The sequence below is a fragment of the Hippocampus guttulatus genome, chromosome 14, assembly GCF_054856545.1.
Source record: "Hippocampus guttulatus isolate MCC_2025c chromosome 14, RoL_Hgut_1.0, whole genome shotgun sequence".
NCBI lineage: Eukaryota > Metazoa > Chordata > Actinopteri > Syngnathiformes > Syngnathidae > Hippocampus > Hippocampus guttulatus.
In genome coordinates this window covers 2,870,879-2,898,039 of record NC_141274.1, presented here as the reverse complement: position 1 = coordinate 2,898,039, position 27,161 = coordinate 2,870,879, and the positions used below count along the sequence as shown (strand labels likewise).

The window sequence follows — 27,161 nt, the reverse complement described above, 5'->3', positions numbered from 1 at the left end:
TGTGACATCACAAGTGGGATTCTCCAAAAACTGATTTTCCAACACGTTAAAAAACGCTTTGTGAGCAACACTGATCAGTTGCTTGCTTTATTGCAATGCCCTAGCTCCACCCACAATCATCACTTTTCACAAAAGCCTTAGCCTGTATTTGCGTGAGACAGAAGTGCCACTCCAAACCATTTGCAAGGGCACATTATTGTCATTCTTTAACCTGGCATATTTTGACCGACCAATGTCAGAGACCTTTTATTAAGACACCCGGAAACTAATGAATTGCATCAGTCTCTTTGAATTATATCCAAATGCATTTTTATTTTTTTGTGCTCTATTGTTCACACCGGACCTAATGTGCCTGAATTTAAGAATCTATTCAACTTGGTGATCATCTACTGGCAGCGCCACAACAAAATCAACATGTACATTTCAAGGAAGTCCCAAGGGAACCTTCGCGTTTCCTGGTCCTAGTAGATGTCGGGCAGCTGCGTGAACTTTCTGTCCCAGTAACCTTTCGTGTACAGCCAGCCTTGCGCTTTGTTGTGCGGGTTGGCTCCTTGCTGAAACCACCTGTGGACATTCAACAACAACAATGAAGGATCAAGACTCCCATTTGCAGGAGTGCAGAGCAACGCAAACGGCAGCAAGAAGTCAACAAGGTGAATACTGCTGCCCCCGGTGCAGCTCTCCTTCACAGGGCCACGGAAGATCCGGCCGTAACCGGACACAAAGTTGAGGCAATTTTGAGCGCATACACATGCATGAGCCTATTACCTGGTTTTCCAGTCATCTGTGGACTTGCCGCGGTTCTTCCGGGCTGTCCTCTGTTTTTCCTCCAGTCGCTTCTTCTCCGCACTCGCTGAATCTACCAAACAAGTGTGTGTGTGTGTACACACACACAAAGTACAAAAAATTGACACTTCTAAAATATACACACTTGAGTTTGATTGTGTGGGGAAAAAAGGGCACCAGAACAATAACTAAATCACCAGAGTCGAACAAAAGCATTTTCTTTGTTTAGTGCGCTGCTATGGGTTGAACTATGAACCTGGGTGGGTTGTGTTTAAAAAAAAAAAAAAAGTATGCTTGAAATAGTTTTAGTCCTCAAAAGATGGTTGGCCAAGTTTACCTCACACTTGACCTCTAAAGCGTCTTGGTCAGTTCAGAAGTGCACTCCAGACGTTTACATATCACTGAAAATTGAAGCAATAAAGCCGCCCGTTTGTTAGCATTACAGGTATTGTTGGAATGTGTTTCCGGACTTTCTGATTTTGATACCACATTTGTTTGACAGAATTTTGTCAAGTTGTCGAACACTTCTTACACTTTAAGTCAACGTGTATAGGAAGGCAACAGCTCTAACTAAAGACGGCAAATAAGCTGCCTTTCATATTAATTCAAGGTTCATTTGCCTTTATTTTAGCAAAAGCTTAACCTGGAAGACCATTTATGTGTAATAAATCTGTTCACTCGAATACAGGTGAAATTTCTGGATGTCCGATGAAGGTCATACCGATGTCTCCGTTCTCCATGGCACGGATATCAGGTCGAAGACGACTGTCCGTGGAGGGCAGAAGTCCCTCCATCCTTTGGTCCAACTCGTTCAGCTGCATGGCGAACGTGGAAAAGTCGTAAAACTGCAAAATGGAGAATGCAGAGACGTGAAAGAGACAACAAGACGACGACGCGAGCCCCTCGTTTTTCATTTTTCAAGCTAGCTGACCTTGGCCGAGTCGTTGGGACGAGGCGTTATCTTCCAAATGAGCTCGCTTCCCGGGATCACCTGCACCGTCTCGGCGTCAGGCGGCGGCATCTCCTCAGGCTCCTCATCTACGCTGTTCTAAGGTCAGACGACACACACACACAGGTAATCAGCCCCCAATGACTAAACAGAGAGCCAAACACAGCTGGTGGCGAGGAATGCAAAAAAAAAGAAGACCCACACCCTTTTGCAAGCCTTTTTCTCTTCTGAACTCCTTTTGTCTGAGTTTTTGTTGGCGTCGAAGGTTGCTGGGTCCACCGTGTATAAGCACTCGGTCCATTTGCCGTAGATGGCACAGAGTTTCCTCTTGCTGCAAACATAAGATCTTCAATATTGTATTTGTCACCTGCAAAACGAAGACCGTATTTTCCGCACTATAAGGCATACCTAAAAGCATTCCATTTTCTCAAAAGCCAACAGTGAGCCATGTAATTTGATGTGCCTTATATATGGATCAATATTTTGATTTCTAGAATAGTATTTTAAATGTTCTGTCAAGCGCTTTGTTACAGCTGCAGCGGTTGTGGAAGCTCGATATAAAGAAAGCTGTATTGTATTTCCTTTAGCGTAGCTCCATCTAGTGGACGCATAACAACTGCAGCCACTATTGTGGCTTCGATTCTATGCGCCTTATAATGCCCTATATATGAAAACAGTTTTAAACTAGGCCATTCATTGCAGGTGCGCCTTATACTCTGAAGTGCCTTATAGTGCGGAAAATACGGTAAATGGAACAGAGCTGTTTGAAACATGGTTTGACACAAACTTAAGAATGTGTTGATATAGAAAACAAAAATAATTTATTATGTAGTACACATTTTCCTACAATAAACACACTTGATCTCTGCCTAGGGATTTTCAAGCAAGTTAAGCTACGCTCTCTTACATTTCACCACAAATTAGTTTTCCATTTCCAACTTATCCACGTCCTGTTACGGTCCAACTAGAGATTCTAGGTGGGCCCACAAGCAGGATCTTTGACACTATACATTAATTTCCATCCACTATTGGTTCCAAACTCGGATATAAACAGATGGGTTGCATTAGGAAGGGGATTTGGTTATCAAAACGGACTTGGTCGCAGTATCATCTTGCCACTAATAGAGGGTGCTAATACACGTGAAAAGGTCATGGCTGCTTTCAGTACAGTGGAATGACTGTTTATCTGGAAGTCTGTGTGAATTATGCACATGCTGATGACGAAGCCTTGAGACACAAATTTGACATGAATAATTGTGAAAAGTGATAACATTATAGTATTTGTTTCGCGTATAACGGACAAAAAAAAAAAAAAAGATACAACTAACTTCCTTGGCAGCAGTAAGAAGAGTCAGATGCTACCTTTTATCGAGAATGTATCCTTCCACTTTGTGGAGCTCCTTCCCAAAGAGGCCGCAAGGTTTGAAAGTCATGCAGCAGCGCTCGCCGGTCCTGTCACAATCACATTCTTGATCACGTCTCCTTCGTTGTGGTGTGAGCGTTTGCCTTCATGAGCGCACACAGCACGAGAGGAGCTGCCGTTACTTGTGATTGACGACCTCCACGCTGCCGTACTGCTCGATCCAAAGCTGACCGACGATGATGTTATGGACGCAGCAGGTGGGGTTTGTCCAGGTGTAGGCTTCATTGTACCTTTGGAGGACAACGGAGAGAATTTAGGAGGAGGACGCGACAAAGCTCACGCGTGGCTTGACACTCGCTTGGGAAGTTCCAGTGTGATGACTCCTTTGGGCTCTGCTTCGATGCTCTTGCCCCAAAACTTGATTTTGGGGTAGATTGAGCCATGGAAGACGAAATCCTCCTTGAGGCCCTCGGCGTGAAAGGCACTGACGGGAGGATGATGGCTCACCTGCTCAGAAACCCACCTGAAGCCCAAATCATCTCTGGAGAAGAGTCAAACAAAGAGTGTTTTAATCGCCTCAACTGTGTAGGACATGGGCGCATTCATCAAGCTACAGAGCGTGACATCTGACCTGATGAGCTCATAGGTCTCGCCCAGTAGCGGGTTGAAGGGCTTGCCAGTCCTCTCCCACTGTGATGCCACAGCGGACACCGCAAACGCTGCGACGCACTGCAAACGGACAACGACATTGCAGATCGACAGCTCCACAATGCACACGATTGGCAACAAAAAGAACATTAGCTTTTTGAACATTGTTTTTATGTCATACAAAACTGTAAATTGAGCCATTGAAGAACCCGGCCAACAAGTGACGTCCCATACAATCTCTTGCGGGAGCTGGTCGAAACTTGTGTAACAGTGGAGCTAATTCACCCTCTCCGCCCGTGGCATGATCAGCATGGTAGGCCGAAAATCCAGAGCCCCATGTCGAAGGGTAAGCGACAGTGCAGATTAGCATTTGCTAAGAGTGTTAGCATCTGATAAGGGGCACCTTGTTGATTGATCGACCAAGTTGCGGACGCAGCGGAGGTGGAGATTTGTGTATGGTGACATGTCCAAGTGCCACATACAGTACACACAATGTGAAAATGTTTACATATGCTAATTGTTTTTTTTCCTCGACAGTCTGAGCTCCTGCAAAGAGTCACTATTCACATGAGACAACGACAGTCAAACGGCCTAATTTCAACAAGACAACACGGCTGTGGAAAGTGTTTGGAACTTGACTGGTTCAGAGTCATAAGTAAATGACAAATGGACTGCTTTAATGGTACTCAAATTAGGATTCAGTGTCTTGCTCAAGAAATGGACGCCGCAACCTTCAGCTTGGGGGACAACCACTCTACTACTGAGCCATTCTTACTACGTACAATAGGGTCATCTGACAAAAGGTTCCAGTGTTACGAACTAATCTGTGTATATTTTTATTTGTAGCACAAATACTGTAAGTATCTACGTCATTTTTGCACAACACCACTTCAGACTTCTATCCCATCGCTGACTGAGGAGCGTAAGTGTTACCTTCATCCGTTCGACAGAGTCAGCAGTGGCATTGGCCCGGTGGATGAGGTAGGTGTGCTCCATATATTCGGTAATCCGCTGCAGGAAGCTCAGAGGCTCGTTTAATATTACCGGCATGGCAATCTTGGACAGCTCCTGCAGAGACGACACGAATATGCTAAAGCATGTTAAAGGAGCCATACTGCTTTTGGTGTTTTCACAATGATTGTTACTGTACACCAAGCACAGTGAGTGGCGGTTGTGTACATTGTAGGTTGAGATCATGACGTTTGCCTTTCATGGGCCAAGTTAAGTAGACATACCGTATTGGCCCGAATATAAGACGGCCCTGATTATAAGACGACTGTATAATTACAGTACTGTACATCTGAAACAAATGATAATATATTTGAGAGGAAAAGCATGTTATTTTGCCTCATTCAAATCTTAATATCTGAACATTTAAATATGTAAACTAAAGTGCAATCACATTCGAAAATGAATGGTTTCTTGTTTTTGAAATGTAAATTACATCATAACTTCTCCTGAGCTGCCGGTTAACCTGGCCGATCTTCGACCCACTTTTCAGATTGTCGCTACGTTTCTCCATTTTCTCTTCGATTATTTTCTACTCTTTTCTTTCATGCCGCTATTTTTTATTTTTCTTCTTCATGCTACCGCTATTTTTATTTTTATTCTTCGTGACAGGGATTCACTTTGGCCTAGGAGTCAAGTTCAGCATTCACTTCAATGATATCTGGCGCTATCTAGTGTCGTGAATGGGTATAATGTCTAGACCCCGAAAATAAGACGACCCCCAATTTTTCAGTCTTATTTTAATGCAAAAAAAAAAAAACACTGTCTTATATTCGGGCCAATACGGTAATTCATCCAAGGCCTCTGTGAGGTCCGAAGCACTTTGGCATTATAGCATCAAAAGGGGACAGACATCTTTCTAATTGCTTGTGTGCCAATAGTTGGGAAGAATAGCTTGTCCACCCAAGTGTAAAGTTAAACCAACTTTTTTTGTGATGCACCTTTGTCTGAATATGTGTCTGCGAGCCAGTCCTTTTGAATTGTGACGTCTCCTTTTTAGTAGCCAGCCATGGCTTTGTGGAAGCGCCATTCATTAATTTAATAAAGTCTCACAAAGGGGACTCTGAGTCCCCACAAGTCTTTAGTAACCTCACAAAAAGTCGCTAGGTTTGTTGCTTGCCATGTACAGCTGAAAAGTCCTTCAGTCATTGCGAATAAAAGCCGTCCTCAACAGTCGCATGAGTCAAAACAAGTCTAACGTAATTATGTCTCCTTGATAAAAAAAAAAAAGTACAAATAAAGTCAAAAGTTGAGTTCTATTTTCCTCCATTGAGCAATCTCAAGTCTGCAATAAATTACCAAAAAAACAAACAAAAACAAAACAACAACACTTTTGTTTGTCCTCACCATGCCGATGCATTTTTTCAAGATGCTCCAGATGCTAACATCATTTCGGGAGAACATTGGAGCCGGTAGAGATGTTCTGTGGAATAGCGGTTTTGAAGAGGGAGAAACAATGTCAGCTCTAATATTGCAACGGCGTACCAGACATTCGCAGCAAAAGCTTTCTATATTCCACGAGTCGATGTTCATTTCATCCTTCCTCGATCGGAGCGCATGAAATCATTTTTTGCAACAATTCAATAGAATCAGAAGAGTGCATTTTAAAAGCCTTACGATGCAAGTTTCGACCATTTCAAAAGCTCCGTCCGTGCAAAATAACACGGCCGAGCGATGTCACCCGACACCTGCCAAGCTAGCGAATGAGCTGCTCCAGCCCGGCCACGGGTGTCATTAGAGATTTATATAACTGCACGTGTGCATGTTGTGGTACACTTTTATATCTTCAAATGTTCATCTTCGGAGAACATATGTGTGATTTGATCGCCAGCAAGCGTGTTAAAACGGTCGCCGTTGTGTCTCTCTCTACCCGTCACAAGCGCGAGGCTGTTTTACAATGATTTGCGCAGCAGGCAGATGGTGTCTACCCAAATACACGCCATTATTTCTGTTAAATAAACAAGACAGAAAGAGGCTGGGTGGTGGGGGAGCATCTGTGCTTGTAGGAACAGAGCAGTGATGCAAGATGGAGCCACTTTTGCCCCCACTTTGTCTCCTGCCTCTACCTTCAATATAGGACATTAGTCTTTTTCGGTACCGTTAGTCCACATATGATTAGAATCGTCCCGCCGGCTTTGTGTGTCCCCCCCTCCCCCCCAAATGAAACAATGACGAATGTTTTTGGCAGCATTGCCATGTCAACGTGTCTAAAAAGTTGAGCATAAAAATAAATGTCATGGCTTGTATTAATGGGGTACTCTAAGGTTGACTAAAACTAGCTTTGTATAAGCGATGAGTCGATAGTGATTTGTTTGGTGATGCTACTATCGATTTAATTAACAGTCTCTTTCAGAGGTAGGCAGCTACTGCCGCATCTTCCGTGCCAAAACCTGCTAAATTATTCAAGGATCACTTGTTGGATCATGCAAGAGAAGCCAAGTTGGAATGAGTCTCGACGGAAATGAAACATTGCCCCCTTCGTTCAGTCACAAAGCACCCAGGCCTTGTGCACGAATGGGCAGGGAGAGTCGGATCGGGGAGGAAAAGCAAAGCAGGTTATTCTCTGCGGATCAGACGCTCACGAAAACACACTCGCCAGCAAAAGCACAATTGAACACCAAGATCCTATCCTGTTATACCGTCTTTCGTGCTCATTGGACTCGCAGGCTATTATTTCACTTGAAGATTGTAAGCGCGCACTCGCAACCAAAAAACAAAAACGAAAACGTTTTAAAAAACACGCGCAGAGACATCTCTTGAGACGAGGCCGCATCTCCAACTGTCATCCCTTGGCAAATAACTGGAGAAGGTCCCACCTGTGCTTCTTGGCGTCATTATTCCGGTTACCATGGTCACCCTCCCCTGACATTCCGGCGGCCCCCCCGAGCGGGCTGGGATGGCGGCGGCTGCCGAGAAGGGGGGCGTCTCTCCCCTCGTCCTCTTCACAGGAGTAGCTGGCCACCGAGAGAAAGCCGCTCATCGACAGCTCCGACTCGGACTCTGCGGGGCGGACGATGGCGGCCTCGTCACAAAGAAGCTACTCCATTTGCGCTCAACCCCCCCCCCCCCGCCTGGGTGTTGTGTTCCAATGAGGAGCCATGTCGAGGCTTCACCCCGCCTGCGACACTGCTCGCTTGGCACTCCCTAAGCCGCAAATCGTCAATCAGACGATCGTGTAGGTGAGCTCATTCATGACAACTTTCCGCCACGTTGTGGGATTACGTTATTACATGTTGGGCACTTCAACTAGGGCACAAAAAATACACGTTTGTGATTTTGCACGCCGTTACGCTCAGCAGAAATGCCAAAGAAATGCTGAGCTCGGTGTCTCGCATGGCCCCAGCGTGTGTGTGGTCAGTGCTCAGAGCGCCCCATGAATAATGCAGACATCCCTGAGGGAGGCGTCTGCTCGTGAACAAATATCTTTGTGAGGGGTGTTAGTAGATAGGCCATATTTATTCTAGCAAGTCTGCATGAGACAAGCAAACTTTGAATACAGTAGTCACATTTCCCCATCTGGGGAAAAACAAAAACTATAAAAATAAATCGATCAAACGTGCACAAAAGAGAAAAGGGGCTTTGCCATATTGAAAGAAGCAACACCACGGGGACGATACTTCATAGTCTGACGTTGGAAGGGTAATGCTAGAGCGAAGCTCAACAGAATGGCCAAGACCGGTCACTCGTGAACAGGAAGCAAACTCGGAACCAAAGCGCCGTGGGCCCTCAACGAATTGGTTTCATCAACCAAAGGTGTTGGTGTGGAAAAGCAAAAGAACCCTTCAGAGGCCGCCGACTTCAAAAACGCGTGGACCCAAAACGCTGGTCAAAATTAAGGGTATTGGAGAGTCTGAGCGGTGAAATGACAGCCGTTACTGATGAACTGATCATTTGAATCACGGGTGGTGGAGGAGAGAAACAATTAAAACATGCAGGAGTGCCGATTTAGACACCCCTGATGTCCAAGATGGGACATTTGGCCGTAGCTACCTCCCTCATCTTGGATATTTCGGTGAAGTGGCTTTTTGCTTTTGACGCAGAATATTGGCAATTTAAAGTGACTCAGCGAGCAGTGAAGTACAGGCCCTCGGGAATCCTCGCACAAGATGGAGGATATCACAGAGTCTGGGGGAGGTGGCGGTGGTGGTGGTGTGTGTGTGTGTGTGGGGGGAGGGGGGGGAGTCATCCAAAATTTGTGCCAATCGGAGGCAAGTATAAGTCTCTGGAAATCAAAGAAAATCATCTTCCACAAGGACCACTGGAAATGACCAAAATGGCGCTAAGATGACTGCTTTTAACCAAAATGTTTCTCTTCCTGTGTGAATTCTTGAAACTGCTTTGTGGCTCAACTTGTGCTTGACACATGAAACGGGATTTTTTCATTACGTCTTTTTTTTTTTTTTTTTTTTACGCGACCGAATGGGTTCTCGGGCGTGGGACCCCAATCAACTGTCATTTTTCAGTGGGACAGACATCTGCAAAATTTGTCCCGAAAACCCCCCCAAAAAATGGCAATCTATTGGGCCCAATGAAATTTCAATTTCAGACTTTTCAAAAGCCAAATCACCGTGTTCTGTCATGAGTTACGTATTGGCAATTTCATTCAAGTGTTTTGCTTCTTGACGAGGAGACGTTCCGTCTTAAGTCTGCTGACCTGACACGGCATCGCGGAAATCATCTTCGGCGAGGGTGCAGAGGGTGGGCGACGACCTCCTGCTCTTGCTCAGCGACTGCTTGAGCTCGTGGTGCTGTGTGGCGATCGTCTGCAGCGCCTCGGTCAGAGCTCTGCTCCTCTCTTGCTCCTGCTCTAACTTCAGGCTCCACACCTGCACAAAGGCAACAAACATTTCACGATAACGGTAACAGCAGATTTGTTTGTTTTTCTTTTTTTAATGCAGAACTGATATGCAGCAAAGCCGGAATGCGCGTACCCCGCTTTCGAGATCATTTGGCAAAAGTCACCGCTGTTTTAAGTGCCATGAGTTGGTTCTGCATTGTTGTGATCCTGCCATTAGATCCCAGTTCCTCCGATCAGAACCAAACACCCGCGGCGGGATTGAGTGTCTCTTCGTTGCAACCTGAACCACGCCTCTGAGAGATGCAGCAGATCAGCGTTTCCTTTCGTCATGTGCTATCCAGTACTCATCATACAGCTATAATAGCTGCTTCAACTGGAGTAAAAAAAACAAAAAAAAACCCCTAAAATTCCCATCCCTTTATTCCAAAACAAGACATTCATTCAATTTAAATTATGATTCAGTTACTGATTTGGTCCATACCATGTCAGAAAATGGGAAAAATGTTGATCAATTGTTTTCTTTTGATTCAGCACAAAGATAATGTTTTTTTTTGAGGACAAAAAAAAAAAATATTTACTGATGAGAAGCTGAGATTCCAAGCATATGGAAAAAAAATATTAATCTGAAATCCATTCATCGATTATCATAAACAATTAGCAATTAATTTGCTCATTGATGAGCAATTAATTGCAATTAATTTGCTCATTCTGATTGTAATTTCCCCATTGCGGGACAAATAAAGGATATCTTATCTTATGAGTGGTCGATTCTTGGAGTTCCGCCTGTATACTAAAGTGAAAACAGACTGCCAGATAGGCATGCAAATCTTTTGAATTTTGCAAATGTTGAAAAATATCAGTCCCTGCGCACTAAAATTTGAAAAATGAGCATTGTTAAGTCAGTCCACATGGGCACTAGGGTAAAAAATATTGTGGAGTTACCGCCCTCATCAAGGCTGAGGAAACATGCCCGTTCCTAACTGAGTGTAGCAGAGAAAGACATGATGGATAAACAATACACATAGCGACCGACGTGTTTCGTGATGTGATTGATCCGTTTTGCGTTTTATCTTTCTGACGGAAGAAGAGCGTCGCAAACATACATTGAAGCCTCTTCCTTCGCCGCACGCAGCAGCTGACAGGTATGAAAATGATCAAAATGAAATATGACTGTTTGGCGAATGAGCCAGCGGAACCACTTCAAATGTCCCTTCCTCACTTGTGGCATAAATTTGCTTTCTCACAATTTGCTTTTTCTCTCTTTCAACGAGGGTCTCGCGGCGATGTAAGAAATGCCTTCTGGCAAACAGTTCCAGGTTCTTGGCTCCAGAGCCGTCCAGGAAACGGACTTTGCTGGGCAACAATTTGTGCCAGCTCCTTCACCCTCGCCGCAACCCCCCCCCCGGCTATTTTGAGCTCCGTTCATGCCGCGTGCCAGTGGGATAATTGGGAGGGATGCTCGGCCTTGGCAAACCCCGCTCAAGGTAGAGCCGAGAGCCGTTCTAAAAATGCGCTGATGGAGAATACTTCAAAAGGGCAAATTTGTGACTGGTCCAAATATGTGCAGCCGAACAGTGTGTGAGCATTTACATGCATGCGCATTTTCAAGGCCGAAGTGAAACATCTCCTTTAGAGGCCTCAAAAGGAGGAAATTAGTGGCGAGGCTGGCATATCTTTTTTTTTTTTCTCCCGGGTTCGGTCGGAGGTGTTTAAGGAGAGGTCAGGCTTGAGGTCACGATGATCTCCTGGGGTGTGAAGGCCGACTTCCGTCTTCGTCCTAGCAGTGTGCCGAAAGAAAAGAATGACCTGCTGCACGTCTCCTGCCTTTGATACGAGAGTAGCTTTGACAGATGAGCTTAGTGAGTTCATGCTGGATACCACAAACTTTTGGAATGGAATCCAACCGCTTTGAACAGGAAGGCATATAACTAGAAATAAACACACAAAACAAAAACTACCGAAGGGTCTACCACCCCTCTGCCACAAATCACCCAGGTGGTTTAATCAAGCAGATTGTTCATAGCGATGGGACAACGTTAAATCTCACATTTTTGGGAGCTACAGCATGCCAAATTTGGACTTTTTGGTGCAAAAAGGCCATGCCTCTTTTTGCAGAAAATGTCAAAATTCCCCAACCCCTACTCCGATCGACCAAAAATATGAGATTTTGTGTTGTCCCATCACTATAGCAACAAGTACACTGAGTTTGATTAAAATCGAAAAGTTCGAATTTTCAGATGGGGTGGGGGAGATTTGGCATGCAACTGATTGTGATAAACAACCACAATCAGTTTGGATGTTAAAAAAATTGGTCGGCTTCTAGCCTACTTTTAAACATTTGGCATGATTCAATGCTTTCAATTTTGTGGGAATGTTCTGGGGAAGACCCTCTTCTGTTCCCAGTACACAAAGCAAAAGGGATGCCAGAAAAACTTTGGGTGAGGAAAAGCCCGTCAAAACACATTGCCCAACAGCGAACAACAGAGATTCCCAGACGTACTGCACAATCTTATTAATTATATTTTCTTAAACTGTCTGGATGAGTGGCAGCAGCAAAAGGAAAACGGACTGCATTGAGCCTCTCGGTGATAAATTAAACCTTCTGTCACTTATTGTCTACTTGCAGCCCAACCTTGCGCCAGCCATCTTTACATAACGTCCCCCCCCCCCGTCCCTGCACACTAGAACAAGCACAGATTTACAGGTCTAGTTCGACAGTCGCTGCCCAAATGGGTCAGACAATGCGTACGCTGCTTCGGGGGGTAATATCACATTCCCTGTGAAGCTCTCGGAGGAATTGGGCGTGCTTCTCTATTCAATATTTGCTGAGTACAACTGCAGCAGCGCGCGAGAGGAGGATGTTATGTGGGTTAATGGAATTAGTATTAATGCCATATAGTACAGCCAATCTCAGCACTATTGAAAATATAATCCACTTAGTATATGAAGTAGCAGCAGTATCTTAAGACGGTGGGAAAAAAAAGAGAGGGTGAGGTCATTTTTACACACTACAGCTGATAGTGATTAATTCAGCATGCGTTGTTATGCTGTTTTTTTCCCCCACCCCGCACTTCACGCTCTGTAAAATTCCTGTGATAACAGAGCCAGCTCGTCCCACTGACAGCAGAGCAGCTGATGGCAAATCATGCAATGATGATGAGCACTGGCAACATACATGTGCTTGTGTAAACACGCAAGTTTAGTCATAGAATGCCCGAAGTTTACTTTACATGAAAACCAAGTTTTAAAAAAAAGTCTTTCGTACAGTTGAATCTGCACAGAAACGCACTTCTCTGTGGTCTGCTGCTGAATCTATCAAAGGCTTGTTTTAATTAAAAAAGAGGAGACGGGCAGTGCGGCAGTCATTGGCACTTCGAAACACGCTCGTTTTCACGTTCGGAATTAACTACATTAAGCCAGTAGGAAGATGTCGCTCGAGGTTTTGTGGGAAGAATAAAATCTACCTGGATGAGAAAGCCGTCCTTGTGTCCCCTCTTACACATAAAAGCAAGCCTGCCAGCGTGTGATCAAGCGCGCTCGCCTGGAACCGAACTGGCCAATATGCACGCGCGTGCGCACTCGCGCACACAAACCTCCGCTTCCTCCCTCACCCACCCCCTCGAGTATACTGTATATGTAAATGTACGCTGATCTGCAAGGCTAATGCAGACCTAAGCACAAAAGGGGATCTTTCACCACTGGATTACCACTCTGACCAAATGCTACAACCACCTGGGACAAGTGCCTGCAAAAAACCCAGAGGCTAATAAAAACACAAGGCTCAATCACTGTACATCACATACCAGGAAAAAAAAATTATACATCTCAAACTAATTTCAGCTCATATGAAGTGCAATACACTCTGATAATCAGGCCTAACTTGAGCATTTTTTCCCCTACTGATGATCGAAGTCAGCAAATACCCAATTATCGGACGTTACTGAAAGATCGCGCTTCGTTGATTATACAGTCTTTTTTCCTCTTCCCAGTCTGCTTGGAAAACGTTTCTTGTGCAGACAATCCCAAATGTTTCAAGTGTCCAATATTTACCCTGGCAAATCCTTGTGTGCGGTCAATGAAGTCTGGTCGTGCCATAAAAGGACAACCAAATAGGAAACTACATGAAGCTCACGTCATTGCCGGACACAAAGAAACAAATAGTTATGTTGAGCGTCAAAAAAAAAAAAAAAAAAAAAAAAAAAAGTTATGTTCAGCGTCATTCACCACTGAAACACTTTCTTCTTTGCATTTTCCGGCAGTCTCGATGCCCCGTGGCGCCATGCTGCCTCCAACAGGTCAGTCTTGGTACTACAACATATGTCTGGCATCGTGTGTGTGTGTGTGGGGGGGGCTGTCACATTTTAAAAATCGGTGAAAATGTTGAAGAAAAAAAACCCCATGGTGAAAATATGAAACTACCTCCTCTTGTTTGGACAACAGCTGAAGACAGAGCTGAAGAGCAGCACAGGTTTCACTGGAGAGCTCACTGGTCTCTTTGGCTTTCAGGATAAGAGGTGCAGCCAGTGCTGGGGGGGGGGGGGGGGGATAAAAAAGTATATATATAATGAAATCCGCTAATCGGGTAAAGTGACTTTTTGCCCTCACCACAGTTTTCCTGATTCTTCACCATCGAAAGAAAAATGGACACCCCACTCTCCAGTTTCTGCTGGCACGCATTGGCGGCCTACAAGGCATCGGAGCCACGGAGCCGAGAACCGACCACACGCGTGACTCGCCGTCATCAGCCGATTAGTTTGAATCTGACCTGCAGAGCTTGCGTTACGTTGCTCGCCGCGACGCTGCTCTCACCGTCCGCGCCGTCCAAGTTCTTCTGGTGGCGGATGCCGTGTTGAGCGCTGTAAGAGGAGTGCGCCTCAAAGGCATCCAACCACCTCTGAGAGGAGAAGGCGCAGGAGCATTTCAACACACGGCAAGTCTGTCATTGCATGCATATGAAGCAACACAGCAGAGGAGAAGCGGTTCACTTTTCGTGATGCCACAGAGTCCGTCTTTGAGGGCACTTTAAAACATAACGCAGAGTTGTCAGCGCACTTCAGCATGAAGAAGCAGTGATCCCATGGTTTGACCTGGAATTATAAAACTATACGTCATCACCCGGAAAGCACACATGGGCAATTTATGTCAAGGACAGGCAAGAGACAGATCTGTCAGACCATAAGGTGATCGTACAGGAGCGCACATGCAAAAATGCTGTATCGACACGCCAGATGGGCTGCAACCTTCTCGTCATACCATGCAGTAAGCTTGTGCTAAAGATCTTGAGCCCTGTTTGTTCACGCCAGCTCCCGATTCGGCCCTAGAAAGAGAAGGAGGGCGCATTAGTTGTACATTTGACCTCCAAATGCAATCAAAGTTTCCTGTGCTCACACGGTGGCATGCAAAAAAAAAAAAAAAAAAATCTTGTCCTTCGACATTATTTATGCACACTCAATAAAGATGTTACAATTTGACGTATGTGAACCCTGCATTAGGAAATCGCAAAGGGAAATCGTAAAATACAAAACAAACTTACTGTCTGGAGTACCAGGAAACGGTTCCGTCCTCAATTACCACCCAGTGGAGACGCCACCCGATAAAGCGTGAACTCTGCGGCAGGAAAATACTACATGTAAGCAATATAATAAACAGTCTGAACAAAATATTCTGATGTTATTTTCATGAAAATTATTCATTCAAAAAAGTGCACGCGAGTTTTAAATTTCTGTAGGAAAAAAAAAAATCCATCCAGTAAATGCAATGAGGTCTGAGAAACGACATCTGGGTACCTTCCAAAGGGGGCCTTCAATCTTCTGCACTCTGCTGCTCATTTCCTTTTTTTTTTCAGAAACACACACACAAAAAAAAAAAAAAGACAAATTTGTCAGACTCCCAAGCACACAATGTTATTTCCAGTATTTTAAGGCTCGGTGAAGGCAGCATGCTGGCTTTGTCTGAACGAGGGAGCAGGTGTCAGCCACAGAGAGAGCGAGAATGACACAAAGGAATCCCAACAAAACTCATGTTTGATGCCAAATTGTGTCACGTGCACTCTATCAACCGTACAAGTGCTTTTCTGTATGCCTTGACAGCCATGTAAACCTGCAAAAGTCCATACCAAATTTTGGTGCTGCAACAGCATGCCATGCATATTACGCATGACACAAGCGGCAAACATTTATTTTTAGTTCCAATTAGATCACAAAGTACCCCCAAAGAGACCGAATGATTCATTACCCTCACCTTGTCCCGAAAGTCAAGTAGAATTAGTTTGAGCTCATGAGTGCGGACCAGGTCCAACGCCGTCTCCTCTGGAAGGCGGCATATGCATTCATTTGAACACAAGGGGATTGTGAAAATGTCAGTCGGGATGGACGTCGAGCGCGTACCTTGGTTGTTTTTGACAGTCGGGCTGGCACCGCTTTTCAGCAGTTTGATGATGCACTGCTTGTGCCCTCTGTAGGCGGCACAGTGTAAAGGCGTATTGCCCACCGAATCCTTGCGGTGCACATCCACGGCTTCTTTGCCACAGAGCTTAAAAAGGAGAACAGAAAGCGGAACGCAGTTGAACACATCCCCCTTCGTCGTGCGTTTTGCGAGGCGTATTCTGCTTTAATTTCATGGTATATTTATTGCAGCGGACCAACAGTAGTGGTGTGGTCTCAGTAGACATTGAAGGAATCAAATACTTATTCAGCTACATGTGTGATGCAATCTTCTACATCTACTGCGCAGTAAAGAATACCTCAGTAAAATTACCGGCAGCGAGGGACGCCAGTAATTTGCAGTTAGTTGACAATGCACCTACTGTCGCTCATTTTAACAGTTTAACAGGATCAACAGTGTAATTTGGAATTACAGTACATGACCACAGGATAACAGTGGGTCATAATTTTACAACTCATCTGTTTTTTTTTTAACAGTGTACTACTCTATTTTGGACTACAGGACAAGACAGTACGATATCTGTGTTATGGTATTTTTACAGATTTTCTAAAAATAATGATGGATCAGATTTATTGACTTTGACAGTTTGGTGGCAACAAACTACGCATTACCCGCAACGACACGTGATTCAGACAGAGCGCCGTTTGAACAGCAGAGCCCGGACGAGCCGCTCTGCTTCCCGAGCCTCGGCCGCTCCGTAGTTTGATGTCTCGTGTTTTTTTTTTTTTTTTAACTTAAAATTGTGTGCTTTCTTTAGCTAAAACCTTACAAACGCATGCAGCGACATGCTGGACTCTTCGGCTGTCCGTACCAACTTAAAATAAATTGTAGGTTAAAGTGTACCTATGATGGCACATTTGAAGTATGAATGGGGATTGATGATAAATATCTGGTGTTTCCATCGTTGTGTCTGGACTGTCTTTTGTTCGCCAAAACAGCACCACAGTAAAGTTTTTTTTTTCTTTTCAAATTTGGTCTTAAATAATCCACCACTTGGAATAGTTAAATTTTTGCTAATTTTGGATTGCATCTTCTAAAATTTGGGATAATCTGAGTGACTGGGACTCTGTTCAGCTGCTTCCATAGATTTATAGTATATTTTTCTTCAACTATCCTAACATGCCTGTAAAGCTGGTATGCTAACCACACGCATCACTAGCATGATTATTAAAATAAACAACCCCACCCCTCAAAAAACAAAACAAAACATTCATCTGACGGACACTAACCATCTTTGACATAGCGGAGACATCCCCCTCTCTGGCGGCATCCAGTAGTCTCTCCTCGCACCGCCTGACCTCTCTTCTCTCGGCGGCTGAAGGACACAAACAAAAAATATTTGACAGTCACAACAAGAGCACCAACGGTCAACCGTCTTTGGACAATCTCTTCGAAAGAAAGTTTTCGTACCCTCGAGCATGGTTGTGATTTCATCATCCTCTGTGACGTCTTGAGGGACCTGCGCTGCTCCATTGATGACACTGGCCGACGCATCATAACGCAGCAGCAACAGAACAATCTCCTGACGGGGATCAATAGCAAAGAGATCACATTTGAACACCAACGCGCCCAAATAAAATTGTTGACACGATGCTGGCAATTGCAGAAGACCTCAGCGAATCGCCCAACAGCTCGGTTCGGGTATTGAATGAGCGCTGAGTTTACTGGAGCTTTCTTTGCGATGTTTGTACTTAAACAAAATTAAAAGAAAAACAAGTGCATTTCACAGAGAGCAAAGGATCAACTCTGCTTGTTTATTCATTGGCTATCTGTTGCAACACTTATTCGAGAAGAAGGTGCTGACTCAATGGAAGACAAAAACTGCGTGTAATAATTTGGCAAAATGTGTGCTTTTTGTACTTTGTACATAAAATGAGATTATCTATGAATCAAAGAGTGAAAAACATAAAACTGCTGATAGGAAAGTAGTAATTGATAGTATAGGAGTTGCAGAGTGTGACATACTTTTTAAATCAAATGATCAGTCAGCAGGTTATTTTTAAGGGTAATATTTTAGGATCATAATTGCTTGGTTGTTTTTGTGGTTTACCTTTCTTCCGGTGCTGGCTGCTTTGTGGAGAGGCGTGTCGCCCAAGTCGTCCTGGATATTCACATCAGCACCTGCCTGCAATAAGTATTGAGCTATTGAACAAACTTTTTTTTTTTTTTTTTTTTAAATAAGGGACGGTCCAAAAAGCCCGATGTAGAAAAAGCTTAACGTCAGTAAATGTGATCAAACTATGATCAATTTATCAAAATTCATATGCACATCTCAACTTAAACCCATTTTCAACCTCTGAAAAAACACACACGATCGTCGAGATGTTTTGTATTTTATGGGAATTTATTAAGCCTTTTCCTCTGCGTAGACGCCCACGAGGGAGAAAGAGCTTAACGTCACTTATTGTCAGAAAAGTACAACGAATCTGCAACTATACAGTAAATCTCACTTTTAGCAGCTCATCTACGACGTCCCCGTTTCCATGGTAACACGATAGGTGGAGTGGCGTCCATCCAGAGCTGCCTTGTGACTTTGCTGTGGAAAAAAAATAAATAAATACAACCCAAAAACTTTTCAACACCGTAGGACGCATCACATTTCGTTTGCCTTACATCGACAGTTGATGTTGAGAGAAGAGATCTGGTCGACTCGCGACTTAAGAAGCCGCCGAACGCGAGAGGAACTGCCGTCTTTTGCCGACTCGAGGAGCAGCTGCTCGTCCTCCATCAGAGTGCTTGTGAAATTACCGTCAATGCACTAAACGTCTCCTTCAAAAAAATATAAAAATAAAAAGCGCACGCGCCCCAGTGACAATTTTGCACACGGCTGTTAGCGTGTCCACTGGAATTATGCATAATGACAATAACTGGTCAAATAGTGGAGACATTCGAGTTCGGTGGACTTTTATGCACCTTTAAAGAGTTAGCGTGCCGAGAGGAACACGTTTAGCTAAACTGTAGTGGCCCAATCAGCTGACAGCTGTGGGCAGCAGTCACGTGATCATGCGCCTCGAGGGCGTGGACTCCAGGGCCGTAGCGAGGCGACTGGTGGGGGGCCCCCCCCCACCCCCTTTCCTGAAAATCCTCTGAAGCCTCAACACATGCAAAATAATATTCTGTCCAAATCACTCATTCTGAACTTTAATGTGAACGCATGATTTTATCCATCATCATAAATCATCCAAACACTAAAAACAAGGAAATATGACAAGTTAAGCAAGCACTATACTTCCTACAGATATTTGAAACATGGAAAGATTGCAATCAAGATACTTGAGATGAGCCCATAGTAGTAGTACCGGTCATTGGAAAAATGCACAGAAGGATTTGCGACATTGTATTTCGCACAGGCTGATTATATATTTGAACCAGTTGAACATTTAAAATACTTAGTCCCTACCATTTTCTGAATACATTGGGGAGGAAAACTCACTCTTAACCAAGCCCACAACCGCAAGATAATTGCTCAGGATAGACTTTTAGAGACATCCGACAATTAGATCTTTGCTGACAGAAATGGTGAAATTCATCCCCTTGTGAATGTATTCCTTTCCACAAAGGTGTTATTCAAGATGTGCCCAATCTAATGTTTGCGCCCACCAGGTCAGAGAGGGTGCACCATGCTGCGTAAAAACACACTTCACAGTTTCCTTTTAAATGTCAGCCAATGGACACACGCGGTTAGAGGTCTATTTTTGCAACATTTAACAAACACCTCAAAAGATAGATGGCCGTCAGCATCTGAAAACAGACTAATGGGACATTAGACTCGACCAAAGGGTATTTTCATCTGCTCTGAAGCTAATTAGCTTCACTGCCTTTTATGTTAATACTTTGGTGCCATTCATCTTCTATACAGGGCCATCAGTAAAACATAAATACGACTGACCTCATGTTACGAATGCTTGTTTGTCGATATGTGCCGAGCGACTGGCTGGCGACCAGATCTGACTCTTGCCCCACGTCGGCTGGCGTCGGCTCCAGCCCACTCGCAAACCAGGTGACGTGGTATGGAAGATGGATGGACATGTAATCTTAAGAACAAACTCAATGTCAGACACTGATTGACGCACACCCATCAAATCAGGTCTGGCAAGGGGCAAGCCGCCCTCTGTTCAAGTTGCTACTAATTAGCATGGCAATTTTTGTAAGCTGTCACACTTCTTAAGCAAAGGGGATGGAGTGTGAGTGCTCCGGAGCGTAATCCCTCACAAATGACAAGATAATGGAGGCAAAGTGAAGCCACCGCATCGAAAGGAACCAGGCGATAGAATCCCCAGCAGGGATATTTTAGGGACGGACAAGGGGAGAGAGAGTACGACTGGGAGAGGCAATGAGAGGGAGTATGAGCAAGACAGAGTATTCTGCTCACGACGAGAGTGGGAGAAAATGATTTGACTCCGTGCGAATGTAAATGACCCTGGAGGAATGTGAAATGCATCTGAAAATCCGTCTTTCAACACTGAATCATTTTGACGTTGTAAACGTGGATGGCTCTGCACTGACCAGACAAGCAAGAATTGTGACCCAAAATGCTACCCTAACAGGTTATACATGTAAAATAAATAAATAATTAATTAAATAATTTATTTTCATTTTCCCACCTGTTTCTAACATTACACACCTGGCAATTTCCTCCACCTGCTTGGATCTGTTTCTTCACTTTTTTCTCAACTCACTTATGGACGCAATGTATTTCAAGTTTTCTACCCTTGCGACATCTTCCTCCTCCACCCTTCTCATTCATGCACATACAATATATCCTCTTACTTTGGCTAATCTTCAAATCTCTCCTTTACCTGTGCGCCTCCACCTCATCCCTACTTTCGCTATTGTAAAAATCAAAGGTTCTCAAACTTGAACCCTGATGCATTCCCACCTCTATCTTTAGCTCCTCTGTCACACCTACAGCACACGTCAACGCTGATCTGCTGCCCTCATATGTGTCCCTGTACTACTCTAACATACTTTTCTGTCTCCCCGGGTGCACTCATGCAGTACCACAGTTCCTCTGTGGGTACCCTGTTGTATGTTTTCTCTAGAGCAGGGGTGTCTAACTCCGGTCCTTGACACCCTATCCAGCCCATTTCACGTGATCCTCGTCCAACAGACTCTGAACCTGTTCCTCATGTCATGGCCAGCGAGTGTCTACATCAGGGCTGTCAAACTCATTTTTGTCACGGGCCGCTTTGGTGTGTGTTACGTTTTTCCTCGGAAGGCTATTATGATGGTGAAACCAAATAAATGTTTAATTGACTCATCACATTATTGCACAACAAATTGATGGATTACCAGTTTTAAAATCAGTCAACTATAAAGGTTTGCTCCATTATTGTTCAAGTGAACAGGATGACAAAACAATTGCACGTTTTTTTAAATTGCACCTGATATTCTGGTACAGATTTTAGCAGGTATCAGGTATATCATGCAAGTTGACACACATGATTTGCTTTTGCGGGCCACATAAAATGACGTGGCGGGCCGGATCTGGCCCCTGGGCCTTGAGTTTAACACCGTGGTCTACATTGTGGACTGAGTAGCCCAGTTGGTTTCAATCGCTCAAAAGATGACAAACACATGGAAAAGTTTGACACGTCAATCTCGGTGATGAATTTTGATGGTCCACCAAGTGTTGATAAGTGTGTTGTCATTCTATCGTGTCAATAGTCGTTCGTCACTGTCAAAAAAAAGCCTGTTCCATCCACTGCCATCAGGACTGAGAAATCTCTGGGAACCTAATCGCTATAAGAAAATGCTTTATATGCAGACGTTCGATTGGTAAATAGACTTAAATGCTGTTGTGCTCAAAAGGCAGCAATATGCCTCCAATATCCAGAGCAGAGAAAAGGTACAATGGATTCAATTATACACATGAGGAGACCAAATTCGATAACTCCAAAAAAAAAAAAAAAAAAAAAGTCTAGCTATCTAGTGAATCACCAGAATAATTATAGACAGAAATACAACAGTACTGATACTCAAGTGTGAGCACCCGAATAACAATTAGGATAAAAGACCTGTGTGATCCATATTGTGAACAAAATGTTTCTTTGGCATCCATCTTCCCTAATTGAATGTTTCGAATCAATAGTGCACTTGTTTCTGTAGAGCCTCGCTGGATGCCCTTATGAAATGAGGGTGGAGCGCAGCGATACATGGATTAATGAAACATTTAACGAGCTCACGTCATGACCGGGGCGCAGCTACAGCACACCCGAAGTCAACGAAATGCCAGCAGCAGCTAACAGATTGTTGGGACCGGGAAGTCATATGAGTTTGCTTTGGCTCAGACGCGGCGACATAAGCATGGAAACTATGACCAACTTTGATGCACAAAGCCACTTTGTTCATAACGCTTGAAACAAGAGTTGAGATGATTGTTCTCTGATATTGACCGATTCAAATAATGCCGGGCGTGGTACAATTGAAATGTTTGCATCGTTTCATTTATCTGTTTAAAAAATGTTTTCTAATGCTGCAGTTCGGTTTTCCATTCAGCTTCGTCCTGCCACTCGTGTCCAGCCACACGGGTGTTTTCATATTCTCGGCAGTTTGCTCATATTTCATTTCCTGATTTCTTTCAGTGTTTAATGGTTCGGTTTTTTCCCCTTTCTGTTCTCCTCAGCCACGTTCCCCAGAGTGCTGCATTGTTTCCTATCGTGGCGAGTTAATTACCTGTCTTGGTTTGTTACTTTGAATCTTGTTTTTTCGGGACTTATGTCAATTGAGTGATTTTGGACTATTTCAAAGAGCCCCAGTTTTCCAATTATATGTTTCATGGATTAAAGATTCCTAAGATTCCTGCACTCCTGGCCTCTTTGCTTTTCTGCACCTGGTCCTCCTCACTCCACCACGCAAACCCTGAACCATAAAACTACGACTCTTTCGTAACTTGCCACGACCACTGGGGGGGGGGGGGGGCTCAAATATGCTTGGGTCCCGCCTGTGTCAGACCAGATAATTGACTTTTGGGTGTTTTTCGATTTTATCTGAGAGTTTCTTTTTTTCTTCCACGTTTCCCCCCTTCACCATATAGAATATATGATGCATGTTTTTGATGTTTTCTCAATATTTATTTCTTTTTTTTTTGTGGTGGTGGGGGGGGGGGGGGGGGGTTGTATATATATTTTTTTAATTAACCAGAGGGCCACTCAAAGTTTGGCCCGTAGGCCCCCACCAGTTTTCCCATCCTTGATCTAGATCATAGGTATCAAACTCAAGGTCCGGGGGCCACATCTGGCCCACCACATCATTTTATATGGCCCGTGTAAGCAGCTCAAAGATGTCAACTTCCATGATTCTTTCTAAAATGTCTACAAGAATTTTAAATTCTCATATGTAATAAATAAGAGATACAGTACATTCCAAGCATTTTCTTGTGACCAAACCCCTCAAGATAGTAACTTAAAACAATAGTTGAATCAACAGTTATTCTTGACTTCATAATATGATTTCAGTCATAACAGCCCACCAAGTGAAACGGTAACTAAAATGAGGGCCTCGCCTAAAATGAGTTCGACACCCCTGGTCTAGATCATCCCACAGTGTGTCAACTAGCGGAAAGGTTTGAATATAATTAATTAAATTGACCAATAACATCGGTCAATTTTCCCTGACAATTTTTAGACTGAAAGGGGAGATTTTATAACATTGTGTTGCTGTAAGTGATACCAGCCTAGAAGTAGACTCAATGATGGGAAAACAAGATATATGGGTGAAAGCCTTGGCCAGCCAGTGCCGCCCCCCACCCCCCCAATCATAAAAATCTAGCTCCGCCACTGGCCATGACATTGCTGCTTCATGATTTCTCTTCCCCCATACACAAATGATTACCTTAAGGCTACTTTGACATGTAATATTAAATGTGAACACTTGACTCGATCAACATTAACCAATGTCAAGATTCCTCAAAAGGTGAACCAGCCACTGTGGCCAATGTTGGGTCCTTCACACATGAGCATTTCCGTTGTCACTTAATTGTAGCCGTTATGTCAGATGGGAAGGGCGGGGGTGGTTAAGCCTGCTATTATACTACGCTATCGTCACTACCCCAGAGCAACAGCCACATGCAAACACTCGAGTGGTAAAATAATGGAATGCCACAGCAGGCTCAGCGTAATCAACAACACTACAAACGAACCCGCTGGGCTTTGTTTCGGAGTGTCCTCGAAAATTCAAATGAGTCGCATTTCTTGTTTTATTCATTTTTTTTCCAACTCAACACATGTTAGACATGCATTATTCAATCATGTCACAGCGCAGGCTTTCATGTCTGAAAGTAGATTGAGGCAACTGCGTGCTCAATAGGTTGTGTTTCCATTTTCAGTGTCAATTTATAACTGCAACCCACACGTGCATGAGGACGACTGAGACGTTTTCCAAAGTGAATGTGCACTATTATTTTCCATGGAGGTGCAGTTTTATGCCATGTGTCAGCTCCTTTGTTACATATCTGAATGAGTGGCGTTTGTCTCCGAGGCCTTTTTTTTCCCGAAGCCAGATGTTTTGACCTGAATACTGAATTGCATGACATGCTTTATATTAGCTGCCATTAACCTGATATGAGACCTTTCTTTTGGTTGCTCCTTCTGTACATCTAACATAATTAATTAAGAAGAAAGGGGTGGGGGACCTTTGTCCCGGCATCAGGAACCATTTTATCCTCAGAAGGCCAAACTAAATTGATGGTAAAAACAAAACATTAGGTTGTACAAATAGGTACATGCATTGCATGCATTGTCGGGACTGAAAAGTACACTTTGTTATCTGTCCTCAATTGTATTTTTTTTCAATGCTTGTTGTGAATAAAATCTGCAAATTAGAATCTGTGCTGCAATGGGGGGGGGGGGGGGGGTCTTGTATTATTGTGACGCTCCCGCCTTCCCCCACCCGCTACCTCATAATGTGAGCACCTCTGTGAGCTGTAGTTGGCATGTCGTATTTGGCCGAAAATAACAGTAATTCTTGCTGGGCTCCTTCAGCAGCTTGCAGTGCAATGTGGAGTGTTTTTCTTTCGTTTTTTTTTTTTTTTGGGACCTCAGCTGGAGGATCGGCGACAGAGAGTCAGAATGCAAATAAGGCAGACAAAGCCTTCTGCAGAGGAAAATACAAATTTCAGGGGGTGGACCTTGTGTGAGGCTCTGTGGATTTTCCAAAAAGATTTGCATTTTCAATCCACACTCCTTGATAGTAGAAATATTTTACTCAACAACCATATTGTTTTGGACTTCAGCCTGATCAAGTGCTGAGGTATTGCGCAATATGGTTACTCTGTGTGTGTGTGTGTGTGTATGTGTGTTCTCAGAAATGAATAATTCAATATAAAGGGAATTCAATATAAAGTCTTTTGTCTGAATGTTTTTCAGCGGTGAAAAAGCGTAACACACCGCTCACAGCAAGGAAATTGCAAGTGCCTATCTCTGTATACGAAAGCATCTAATAATCAGGTTTGCTCTTGTGAAATCTCTGTTCGTGGAGGCAGGTGCACGACTAATTCACTCTGGTGATATCTGTAATTAACTCATGTTTCCATGCCGTTGCCACTTACAGCTATCATTGTGGGGTTTGCTGATCATGGAAAATGAGACTGATCATTCATATAAAGGTTAATGTGGGACTAAAAAAAATAAGCCATCATTTCCCTGCAACCTGGATAACGGCACTTAAGGTGCTGCGTCACGTGGCTATATATTACAAATTAAGTATGCGTATCTTGCCAAGAGTTTAGTGGGTCATCATGCAGTGTGGTCGAGTAAAGAGTTTCAGTTTGGCTAATACAGCTCTGAATAGATGGTGTAGTAACATACAGCAATAGATACTCAATATACATCCATGCATCCATTTTCCGATCCATTTCATCCTCACAAGGGTCGTGGGGGGTGCTGGAGCCTATCCCAGCCATTGTCAGGCAGTAGGCGGGGGACACCCTGAACCGGTTGCCAGCTAGTCGCAAGGCAGAGACAAACAACCATCCGCGCTCACACTCACACCCAGGGACAATTTAGAGTGTTCAATCAACCTGCCATGCATGTTTTTGGAATGTGGGAGGAAACCGTAGAACCTGGAGAAAACTCACGCAGGCCCGGGGAGAACATGCAAACTCCAAAGGCCGGAGCCAGGATCGAACCCACGACCTCTGCACTGTGATGTCGATGCACGAACCACTGTGTACATACATATGCAAATAGTCAGAAAGGAAGGAAGCTGTAGGTAGGAGAGAAGGATGCAACAAAGGAAGACAAAAAAGTAGGTTTCATTGAGAGAAGGACCTACAGAGGCATGACTAAAAAGCTGGTCTGAGGGGGATAGAAGGGAAAGAAACAATACTAGGTACATGCTTGAGTCAAACTTATTCAGAGGTGTCTCACGTAACTTTGGGATGAAACCCACGCGGGGCACAGGGACATCATGCAAACTTTACACAGTAAGGCCGGGGCCAGGGCCGGAATCGAACCCTGCACCTCTGCACTGTGAGGCGGACGTGCTCGTCGTTCGCTGTGCCACCTGTGTATATATTTATGAGTGTATAAATGTATGAAGATACATATTCACACACATATATATATGTATATATATATATATATATAGACAACAACAACAAAATACGTTTTAAGTTAATTTGTATTTAATTAAAAAATAAATAAAATAAAGCTGCAGACCAAACAGTACAGTAGAATAACTGCAGTCAAATTTACACATGAATGTATATTTTAAAAAATGTAACCAATGAAATGACATTCCAAAGTTGGAAGTAAATTAATTTTTAACTTGAGTACGTGAAATACATTAGAATTGATCAGAAAAAGCAGTTCAATACAAACACTTGAGCGGAATTCAGCGCTTAGGGTGCTTCGACAAATTTCTGTCCAAAATTTTGGGGTGAAATTGCCCGAACGTGAATAAATTAGAGATAGTATCACGTTATGCCGATTAGCTAAATCTTAATTTTAGCAAGTGCCATTGTAAGGAAAACCTAGCATGCGTGTGTTGAAAACAGTCGGTCATTTGTGTCTCCTTACTTTGTTGATACTCCCTGGCGAAATCGCCGGATGACACCAGAGCGACCGCTGGGACGTGAGTAACCGTCCTCGGGCTGCCGCGTCGGTCGAGGTCGTCGCCCACTCTTCGCTCTACTCGACGGGCTCGTCTTGACACATTCCACACAA

The 27,161-nt window shown here is 43.9% G+C and overlaps 1 protein-coding gene and 1 long non-coding RNA gene across 3 annotated transcripts; one reads left to right on the top strand and one right to left on the bottom strand.

Annotated features, from left to right (window-relative positions):
• Positions 1-52: 52 nt before the first annotated feature.
• LOC147194458 (oxysterol-binding protein-related protein 1) lies at positions 53-27,159 on the bottom strand. 2 transcript variants are annotated; one of them, XM_086128563.1, is made up of 30 exons: positions 27,015-27,159; positions 26,072-26,499; positions 19,886-20,030; positions 18,610-18,765; positions 18,447-18,532; positions 18,047-18,121; positions 17,407-17,518; positions 17,226-17,311; positions 15,939-16,083; positions 15,793-15,860; positions 15,339-15,383; positions 15,086-15,159; positions 14,806-14,869; positions 14,538-14,639; positions 14,318-14,446; positions 14,158-14,236; positions 13,972-14,078; positions 9,409-9,580; positions 7,571-7,754; positions 6,102-6,177; positions 4,680-4,814; positions 3,730-3,827; positions 3,457-3,639; positions 3,281-3,388; positions 3,098-3,187; positions 1,940-2,066; positions 1,718-1,834; positions 1,508-1,631; positions 769-859; positions 53-564 (listed from the first exon to the last, which is right to left on the bottom strand). In XM_086128563.1, the coding sequence occupies exons 4-30, from the start codon at positions 18,722-18,724 to the stop codon at positions 462-464; spliced, it is 2,895 nt and encodes a 964-aa protein (XP_085984689.1). In that variant the 5' UTR covers positions 18,725-18,765; positions 19,886-20,030; positions 26,072-26,499; positions 27,015-27,159; the 3' UTR covers positions 53-461. The 2 variants fall into 2 exon arrangements, with proteins under 2 accessions (XP_085984689.1, XP_085984688.1); XM_086128562.1 differs by lacking the exons at positions 13,972-14,078; positions 14,158-14,236; positions 14,318-14,446; ... (12 more) ...; positions 26,072-26,499; positions 27,015-27,159 and adding an exon at positions 13,017-13,719.
• On the top strand, positions 7,751-9,893 carry LOC147194459 (uncharacterized). Its single transcript, XR_015102781.1, has 3 exons — positions 7,751-7,933; positions 9,385-9,613; positions 9,770-9,893. It is a non-coding gene; the product is annotated as an uncharacterized LOC147194459 (long non-coding RNA).
• Positions 27,160-27,161: the final 2 nt, after the last annotated feature.